We start from the raw sequence: 10,939 nt of genomic DNA, 5'->3' as shown, positions 1-10,939 counted from the left end.
AAAGTAAGAATTGCTTATTACAATTCCTTTCCAAAACAATCTGTTTTATATACTGTATATATATATCAAGAAAGCCTAACAGGTAAATCCCAATGTGCCTTCCTGACCGATTACATGCATCGTTATACAATTTTTAGAATAATTTTAATAAAGTAACATATGTACAGACATCTATGGATAAATTTTTGATAAACTTACATTTTCGGAGCATTTTTTTTATATATAAATCGTCAAATTTCGAGATGCTGAAAAATTTTCATACGAATTAGCGACATTACAGATGCTGGAAACTTGACGATTGCGAGAAATGCGTAAAGGTTGCCAATTTTTTGGAACCGTTTCAATGAAAATCAGATAATTTGGCAAAACCTGATCGACCTGGAGTCACAAACCAAGGTCTGACCAGCAGCAACCAGTGGGACAAATTTGCAGAATTTTCATACGAATCAGCGAAATTAGAGATGTTGAAAATTGCGAGAAATGGGTAAAGGTTGCCAATTTGTTGGAACCGTTTCAATGAAAATCAGATAAATTGACAAAGTCTGATAGGAAACGATCGACCTGGAATCAAAATACCAAGTTCCGACCAGCAGCAACCAGTGGGACATTTATGGACAAATTTGCAGCATTTTTATACGAATCAGCAAAATTCGAGATGCTGAAAACTCGAAAATTGCGAGAAATGAGTAAAAGTTGCTCATTTGTTGGAACCGTTTCAATGAAAATTAGATAAATTGACACTCTGATAGGAAACGATCGACCTGGAGTCACAAACCAAGTTCTGGCCAGCAGCAACCAGTGGGACATTTATTTACAAACAAACTTGCATCATTTTTATACGAATCAGCGAAATTAAAGATGCTAAAAATCGAAAATTGCGAGAAATGAGTAAAAATTGCCAATTTGTTTGAACCGTTTCAATGAAAATCAGATAAATTGACAAAGTCTGATAGGAAACGATCGACCTGGAATCAAAATACCAAGTTCTGGCCAGCAGCAACCAGTGGGACATTTATGGACAAATTTGCAGCATTTTTATACGAATCAGCAAAATTAAAGATGCTAAAAACTCGAAAATTGCGAGAAATGAGTAAAGGTTGCCAATTTGTTGGAACCATTTCAATGAAAATCAGATAAAATAACAAACTCTGATAGGAAACGATCGAGTTGGAATCAAAAAACCAAGGTCTGACCAGTGGGACATTTATGGACAAATTTGCAGCATTTTTACACGAATCAGCAAAATTCGATATATTGAAAACTCGAAAATTGCGAGAAATGAGTAAAGGTTGCCAATTTGTTGGAACCATTTCAATGAAAATCAGATAAAATAACAAACTCTGATAGGAAACGATCGAGTTGGAATCAAAAAACCAAGGTCTGACCAGTGGGACATTTATGGACAAATTTGCAGCATTTTTACACGAATCAGCAAAATTCGATATATTGAAAACTCGAAAATTGCGAGAAATGAGTAAAGGTTGCCAATTTGTTTGAACCGTTTCAATGAAAATCAGATAAAATAACAAACTCTGATAGGAAACGATCGACCTGGAATCAAAAAACCAAGGTCTGACCAGCAGCAACCAGTGCGACTCGAACTCGTAACCACTATGTTCGGAAGCATTAGTCCACTCTACTGTTTAAATAGAAAGCCATCAAACTTTATCTCTAATTCTCACAATCGTTATAAAGATAAGAGTTTTTAGATTATCACAAGTTGTATAAATATTTTTCCTTTTAAAAAAGGTAGAAAACCTGAATTTACTTTGCCAATGTAAATTGTCAGGATGAGATCTGGTACAAGGATTGGTAAGGTCTATATTCAGCAGTGGATAAAGAAAGTCAATAGGACGAATTAAAAAAAATAACTATCATCTCCGATATATACATATGTAAGTAATATGTCACTCACCTATCGAAGGTATCTTGATGCAGAGTGCACGGGAAAGCTGAAGGTACGCCCGACCCAACTGGTAGCAGCAAATTTGCAGGACATCGCTAATATCAATGAGTAAATCTGTTAAAATTCATTAAGGAAAATCATTAAGCATCAATTCATCAGGTAATATACAAAATGAGAAATAGTCTGTTCAAAGGATACGGTCGGTTCCTTCGGTCCTGCACGTAATATAGACGCAAGCGGCATGTATGTGACTAGCCGGGCGACCTTGGGTCAAGTGTCGGCTGAGAGCCATTTTGAAAAAGTTACACGCTATATCAATACAATGCTGCTTGAGCCGCAGATTTTGACTCAACGCTGTGATTCCCTGTTTAGCCTTTTTTATCGTGACTTCTCTGGATTCCGTCGAAACGCCCATAGAAAAAGCTGAAAACAGTCGAGTCATTTATCAAATCGTCGTTTATTTATGAATGAATTTATGTTGGATATTGGAATTGCATTTACCCGCTCCGTAGCCAGTAGCACCGCCTTTACTTTCGGCCGATACGAACTGGCCGACCATGGACGACGATCCGTGGGCATTTTCTTGGAATTCGGTCTCGGGAACGATGATGTTGTCTTCCAAAACCGAGCCGCAATTCGTGCAGACGGCATCGCCTCTGGCCGGATCTACTTCAATGTCGGACGAGCCGCAGTTTTTACACTTCCTGCCCGACGACATCTTGAATCTGTTTTAGCTATCCGTTTCTCATTCGTGCAATTCTGTGAACGGTGTGCATATTCACGTTTCATAACATACAACATATGATATAACCTCAAAAGTAAACTTTCCATTGGCGACTTCGAACGTTAAAATTTGACAAATTAATGGAAAATGATGGATTTTAGATTTAAATTTGAGTTTATTACAAGAATATTTATAAAGATGAATATATAACAGAATATTATGAAAAAAACAATACCAAATGATAGAGTTGTCAAAACGTTGGAATGTTGTAGCTGTCACCGGGATGTGAATCAAGTTTGCCAATACACTTCTGACAGATGTTGGTCGGTCAGTGCTACCAATCAACTTTGAACTGGACATAAATCTAATTGTTCGGTGTTTATTCCGCAAAAATCGTCACTAAAATCTCCATCACGGAACATCTGGCACCCAAACACTCCATCAATCGAAAGGCATCCACGGGAAATGTTGTTCTAACGAAAACTCGAGTGCTAGATGTTCCACGATCGAGATTTTAGTGACTTGTGCGAGATCGCTTTTTGCGGAATAATCCGTTTACCAATTCTAATTTACTCCATTTTATAACTGTCGCAATATACAAGCTTGCTGTTATGGAGGATGAACGAATGAGACGACTGGCATGTTAATGCACGTGTTTATTATATGACAGCTGAAGACAGAGTGAGTCGTAGCTCTCCGAACCCAGCCGAGTTGGTTCCCACTCGCAGGAAGGCAACCAAACTCGACCATGTCGTATAAGCGAGCCGCCACATCACTCCCCCCCCAGCATCAGCGATACCAAAATTACAAAGAAACAAATTTTACAAAAGAAAAAAATTATTGTTACACAAAGAGAAAAAATTATTACGTGGGGAGAAAAAAAAATTGTTGACGTGGGTCATCCGCTGTGTACATAGGTGTACCGCCCTGAATGGTCGGTAGATTCGAGGGCGGTGACGTCGCGAGCAGGACGGTGGCTGGTCCGATGGTCGCGCCGATGCGATGCGATGCTGCGGCGGCGCCGCTCTTCCGAGGCTGATGTCGGTTGGTGGGGCGGCGGGGGCGGCAGGGGCATCGATGTGGTTGATGATACTCCGAGCTGGACTGTGAGTCGTTGTGGCTCGTGGAGGTGTTGTAGCGCTACCGCCCGTCTCGGCGTGACGACGCTCGTGGGGACGGACGGGGCCTTGATGATGATGATGATGATGATGGTGCTGAGGTGGTGTGTGATGAATCTTGTGGTGCTGGATGACCGTTCTATGTGTAGTGGATCGCGCATGACTCCACATCCAGCTGTCACGATCGTCGTCTCATTCGCTCCCCCATTTTTGTAAGCACCTGTCATCGACGTTGTGGCTGGACGTCGGTAGGTAGGTAGGTAGCCGTGTCTGCTCGTTTATTGTCACCCGCGGGCCGCGACGCGCTCTGTTGATGGCGATGGGGGCGCGGCGGGTAGCTTCTCCCGTCTGACTCGGCGAGGCAGGGATGAGCGGCATGTTGAAATTGATCGAGGCTGCGTGGCTCGATGTCGGGGGTCACCAGTATGGAGGATGAACGAATGAGACGACTGGCATGTTAATGCACGTGTTTATTATATGACAGCTGAAGACAGAGTGAGTAGTAGCTCTCCGAACCCAGCCGAGTTGGTTCCCACTCGCAGGAAGGCAACCAAACTCGACCATGTCGTATAAGCGAGCCGCCACACTGTCATCGTTAAATTCATCTGAAAATGCAGTTTAAATCAACAGCCGATTATTTTACATTATAATCAGAGAAATGTAATAATAATATAAGGGCCCTTGCGAATAAATAATTCTATATAAATACGCTACATCGCACGGAATACAATCAGATCAATTTACTTATATAAATGTATTCCATGTTATTTATTGTATATTTTTGAATGCATTGTGCAATTTTTATCGATGCTTGCCCATCTTGCGAGTAATATAAACAAACAGAGAAATTTTTATCGGACATACGTCAAGCACCAAGCATCAAATACGACTGATACTAAAATTATTTAGGAATGTCTGTGGACAATCGTAATTTCACAACAATATGACGCCTAAAGCCACTTCTATTAATATAAAATTTCTCTGATTATAATACCAACTCTTATCTGCTAAGGGCATGTTTCTACTGGTAATTGGACTATTCGTCACATTGGGGTGGTCACAAAGACAATTTTTGCCATGAAAATCGCGAATACACAATATTTGGCACTCAAGTTCTCGTTACTATGATAGTTATCGTTAGTGTTGTTCAGACTATGTCTGATGATCGGCTTTCGTGGCTTTACGACCCACGATTTGGCCGATATATTTTTGTGCTGGCCACCCTGAGTCAGCGGTTGGCACACAAACTGACAGTTGTCGATAGCGGTTTGGCGCGTTAACACCCCGGTGTTTACGGGGCCCACCTCGCCACCGAAATCACCAGCTAGAGGCTGGTGAGGGTTGTGACGATACTTGGAGACCAGCTCCAGTATCCGTCCGGTGTGCACCAGAGGAAGCTTGGTCTGTCTTCGTCCAGAAGGCAGACAACTGATCTACGCGTGGCTAACCTCAAAGGGCACGCGTGGTTACTTTGTTATTCCCCCCCCCCCCTGCTTATTCTCTGTATTTATATATATATATAAAATACAGTCACCATACAAACAGAATTACAACCTGTTATCATTATTATATAATTTCCCGCCTTTGTCCTGTATCACACTCCCTTACGCACACTGTACGAGAGAGAGAGAGAGAGATAGACATCAGCAGAGACCAGACCATCGACGACGAAGGAAGGCACCGTGAGGAAACCAGTCCCGCCCAAGCTTACCACTAGCTATCTCAAGAAACCGACTTCCGGGGTGCTCTCGAGTTGAACATCCCTGGAGTCTGTACATTTTGGTCCTTCGATTCCGTATGTCTTCAGAGCTGGTCTTCCAACGTCGTCGAATCCAGGTTGGTCGTAATTAGCATTTTTCTGTTGTTGTTGCTATTTTTTTGGTCGTCAACGTCCATTTTGTTTTTTCCCGCGTCCATTTTTTCCTTTGTTTGATTTCGTCGCATTTCAATAATGGCGTCTTTGAGTACGCTTAAAAATACGCGGAAAAGAATTCGCGCTCGGTTAACGAGAAACGCGAATCAATTGGGGGACGATCTGAGCATCTTCGAGCTCAGAATCAGGCTCGAAACAATCAGACCATTACTGTCTGAATTCGAAGCGATCCAAGCTCAGATAAACGAGCTGGACCAAGAAGAGGCGCAGGCCTCCGAATCCGTCGTGGACCTATTTGATAGGGAGCATATGGCCGCCTTCGTGCGATGCACCGAAGCAATCAATTTGCGTGAGCCGCAATTGAGCGCTTCACCGTTAGATGGCGCTAACCTCACAATTTCACCTGTACCGCAATCAAATTCGGCAATAAAATTGCCCCGTTTGGAGTTGCCCACCTTCGAAGGCAACGTCCAAAATTGGCCGCTTTTTTCACAACGCTTCTTGGCCGCTATGGCCGGCGAGAGTTCGCAAATCGCCCGGTTCCAATACTTACTAGGAAGCCTAAAAGGAGAGCCCCAACGTTTAGTTGACGGCTTGGAATTAGCTTCAGATTCATTTACGAGCGCGTGGTCCATTTTGGATCAACGCTATAACAACAAAAAAATTGTTGTTCAGTATCACCTTCAGGCATTGCTTGAAGCCGAGCCAGTCGTGAGCAACAATCACGTCAGTCTGCGTCGTCTCATAGATGATGCCAACATGCATGTACGTGCGCTCGTTAACTTGGGCGTCCGGGTCGAGACCTGGAACGAGATTCTGGTGATGTTTATCACCAGAAAACTCGACCGGAGTACACTTCAGCAATGGGAGCTTCAGACTCCCAAGTATGAAGACTGCACGTTTAGCAAAATAATGCATTTTCTAACGTGCCAGTGCCAATCGATGGAAAATGCCGACTTCGTCTTAAAAGGCGAGTCGAATCCTCGACCAAGAACCATTACGAATCCGAAGGCAGCAGTTCTGCATGTGAGGAGGGAACGCCCCTCCTGCATCAGTTGCAGCGGAAGTCATTCTCTGCTAGCCTGTCCATCATTCCGCCAAATGAGCGGTGATGAGCGTAGGTCGAACGCCATAAAACGTCGACTATGTCTCAACTGCTTGAGGCCAGGGCACATAGTTCACGCGTGCCAAACAAAGCAGAGATGCTTCAAATGCGGTCATGCCCATCACACCATGTTACATGACTCAACTCCATACCAAACTTCGCCTTCAAATAAGGCCAAACATTATCGGAGCCCCAAGAAATCAGAGAACGCCAAACCCGTAAAATCATCGTTGGTTTTACACTCGGTGAGACGCGTATCGCCTTCTCACGCCCGAACTGTCCTGTTATCCACTGTGGAAGTACAAGTTCGCGGCGGAGATGGACGTTCGCACAAGGTTCGAGCATTGTTAGATAACGGCTCCGAACTCAACCTCATCTCTGAAGACTTAAGAAGGCGACTCGCCTTAAAGTCGAAAAGGATGGACGTCAACCTGGTAGGAATAGGTTCAAATAGGACGTCCATTACTAGTGGCGCGGTAATTCGAATTCTACCGCGCATCCCCAATCAGGGCTCCAGTGTTGATCTCGATTGCGCAATCATGCCCGAGATCGCGAATCAACTTCCATCGCGCAACGTGTCCGAGATTCGGAGCCATTTGCCGCTTCATCTCCCCCTTGCCGATCCGTCATTCGATATTCCCGGTACAGTGGATATGGTGATAGGCAGCGACGCCTATCATGCGATGTTACGCAATGGCAAACGTACCATTTTAGTTCCCTCCAAGTCACGCGGTGACAGAGGAGGACGCATCGCGATGATGAATACAGCTTTCGGCTGGATATTGGGCGGCTCTCTAGAAGCGCCCACAGTTTCAAGCGATTCTCGGAATTGCCATCACACAACGGGTCGTGATCCGTTATCTTGTTTTGGCGCGAGACGTCCAGTCAAGACAGTTACGCGTCCCCTGGACGAATCGCGTATTTCCGCGGTACGAAGATTCCGCTTGCCGAAGCGCAATGTACCCGCGCCTTTAGCCCTCACATCTTTCGACCTTCCCAACCCAGCTCCCATAACTCCTGGCCAGTTCCTAGTGGGCACACCACTAGTTGCGCAACAGCAGGAGGATCTGGTCGATCAACCCGGAGCGAGGGTGCTACCACACCAGCACATGCAGCAGCGGCCCCTGGCAGACAGGGGCACAGGAGTAGGTCCTACTACTCCTCCATCAGCAACACCAAGCGAGCAGTCCGGCGAGTAGCTCGATTGCCAGTCGAGCAGCACTCAGTGAATTTGTGCAACGGTGTGGCGAACGTTCAAAACGTCCCACATTAAAGTTGGCGTCTTTAATTTGTGTTGTGATTTAGTTAAATGTGTTTCCAGTTAGTTTTTTTTGTCTCTTGTTTGTTGATTGGTGTTGGTAATGGAGCTATCAATGCATATGGGACATGTAACGGCTTAACAATATTGTTACCTAGCACTGGTGTTGGTTGTTTGTTTGTTTGTTTGTTTACCTTGTTGGTTGTTTCTTGCGGGCTTAGTCAGCTGTTAATGTACAGCCGGACGATTGACGGTGGACGAACCTTTGTTTTGATTACTGATTGTGTATTGTTTATGTCTTTTTTGTTGTGTTCTTTTGTTATCTCATTTGTCATGCTTCATTAGTCTCTTGATTAATTCATTTGTTTTGGAATCCGATCCTCTGGATTCCAACGGGGGGAGTATGTTCAGACTATGTCTGATGATCGGCTTTCGTGGCTTTACGACCCACGATTTGGCCGATATATTTTTGTGCTGGCCACCCTGAGTCAGCGGTTGGCACACAAACTGACAGTTGTCGATAGCGGTTTGGCGCGTTAACACCCCGGTGTTTACGGGGCCCACCTCGCCACCGAAATCACCAGCTAGAGGCTGGTGAGGGTTGTGACGATACTTGGAGACCAGCTCCAGTATCCGTCCGGTGTGCACCAGAGGAAGCTTGGTCTGTCTTCGTCCAGAAGGCAGACAACTGATCTACGCGTGGCTAACCTCAAAGGGCACGCGTGGTTACTTTGTTATTCCCCCCCCCCCCCCTGCTTATTCTCTGTATTTATATATATATATAAAATACAGTCACCATACAAACAGAATTACAACCTGTTATCATTATTATATAATTTCCCGCCTTTGTCCTGTATCACACTCCCTTACGCACACTGTACGAGAGAGAGAGAGAGAGATAGACATCAGCAGAGACCAGACCATCGACGACGAAGGAAGGCACCGTGAGGAAACCAGTCCCGCCCAAGCTTACCACTAGCTATCTCAAGAAACCGACTTCCGGGGTGCTCTCGAGTTGAACATCCCTGGAGTCTGTACAAGTGTGATGGACTTTTCGGCTGCCAGATGTTCCGTTATAGAGATTTTAGTGACTTTGTGACCAGTAATCACCGAACCGTTTCTACTATTAGGAAGGAGGAGCTTTTTCAAATATATCCTACTTTGAAAGTGTTTTTAATAACATCCGTGTCTAGAGAATTTCTACCCTTGACTTTAAATCCAAGTGATAATTTTTTCAGGCTGCCTTGTACTAATTATTCTAGACGTAAGCCGAGTTGCGACAAAAGCTGTCATTATAGACCTGTATTCGGTGTAAATCCTGCTCCCACCTGGTATTTCTTGTCACAGAATCAACCCAACGTTACTAAAGAATTTTATTTAGCCTGGCGTCTTTGAACTGATTAGAATTGCCCCCCCCCCTGGACAATTGAATAGGGGAAATGCGGAGGAGGCCCAATATTAATATGTAATTTTCAGGAGCATCGATGAAACCACAAGAGTTAATGTCATAGGGTTCTTATTCTTTAAAAGCCTTTATTTATTTACTTGAAAATACATACCTGGCCTATAACTAAATCATTCGAAAAACCGTTTTCAATTTTTCTTACATATTGTTGCGTAGGGGTGGGTGAAGGATCCAAGTAAAAGGCCATAGTCGTGTCACAGCATTTATTGGTGATTAAGGAGACCCACGCACTGCCATCCAGAATGTCTTGATATGGTCTCTCCTTATAAAGGACAGGTCGCTCAGGGCATCTTCCTCGACACGTTTGTTTACCTATTGTTATAGTCACGTACCAGATATGTGGTCTCGCGCAGTCAGTTCTGAGAATTCTAGCGGGAAGTGGCTGGGTGCCGGTACCGACCGCTAAGTCCGTCCATTGTTTAGCCGACTCGCACTTAGTCTGGAGATAATCCTCGAAACAAATTATAACGGTCTCACGCTCGTCTGGATTCTGGGAAATATTGGGGATGCCACTCGGCCTAATCCGATTGCACTTAACCGACGGCTCCTTTTAGGCATACGTTACAATATCAATGAAAACAATGCATACTTTGAGTCAGCATATATGTAATTAAAAGTTGTATCGAGTCTTATCACATAACATGGGTTTAAGACAATAAAAACAAGTAATATAATGAATGAAATAATATTTATTATACTTAAAGGATATCAATAGAACAAAATATACATGTGTATTTCTTATCAATAATGATAAACTAAAAAGTAAAATTAAACAGATAATGCAGCTCAGAAAAACAAATGTATATGTACTTTTTTGATAATTGTAGATAAAGTATCTAAATGGAAAATAGAGTATTTCACACTGTATTAACAATGATAGTTAACCTAAAAAATTATCCGTAGACTAGATGCATAAAACTACAATAGTAATTAACGATAATTTTAGTACTTTATACTGACCAAACGTAAGCTAATGGTCACAACTATGAAAATACAAAAATGCAAGGCGTTGTTACTTTTAATAATGCAATTCTCGTTTAAACAATAAACGAAAAAACAAACGGCCAAGCAATCACACAGTACGCTAAAAGAGGAATGTTTAATTATTGCATGATCATTTATTACATCTAGTAACACATTTTGAGACAATTACAGAAACAAACAATTAAATATAATATAGTAAAGGTTCAAACCTTAACAAAAAAAAAAAGATAAATAATAGAAAAATCATACTTTTTCCTTGTTGAAACATTTTTAAAACATGATAATACATACATATAAAAATTTGAAAATCAATACTAAAAAAAATCCTCTTTGATAGAACACATCACTGTAACTGGCAAACAAATAATAGTCGTGATTTGATATGCATTTATTGTGTGATCATTACACAATGACTCAAAACGACATCAATCTAAATTGACATAAAACATTACAAGCATGGAAAATACTTGTGCAATTCTAACACATACGTATGTACGTAGCAAAGA

General features: G+C 42.8%; 1 protein-coding gene across 1 annotated transcript in view; it reads right to left on the bottom strand.

The window, feature by feature from the left end:
- Window positions 1–2,966, bottom strand: part of Brf (Brf RNA polymerase III subunit) — a 73,322-nt gene extending 70,356 nt beyond the window's left edge. Inside the window, exons 1-4 of the mRNA XM_077443763.1 lie at window positions 2,866–2,966; window positions 2,408–2,665; window positions 2,105–2,329; window positions 1,916–2,020 (exon numbers count right to left, since the gene is read on the bottom strand). Coding sequence (XP_077299889.1) covers window positions 1,916–2,020; window positions 2,105–2,329; window positions 2,408–2,624 — 547 coding nt within the window. The 5' untranslated portion in view covers window positions 2,625–2,665; window positions 2,866–2,966. The remainder of the gene's footprint in view (window positions 1–1,915; window positions 2,021–2,104; window positions 2,330–2,407; window positions 2,666–2,865) is intronic.
- Between the last annotated feature and the right edge of the window lie 7,973 nt (window positions 2,967–10,939).

The sequence above is a fragment of the Arctopsyche grandis genome, chromosome 13, assembly GCF_051622035.1.
Source record: "Arctopsyche grandis isolate Sample6627 chromosome 13, ASM5162203v2, whole genome shotgun sequence".
Lineage (NCBI taxonomy): Eukaryota > Metazoa > Arthropoda > Insecta > Trichoptera > Hydropsychidae > Arctopsyche > Arctopsyche grandis.
This window is presented reverse-complemented; position numbering and strand designations above follow the sequence as displayed.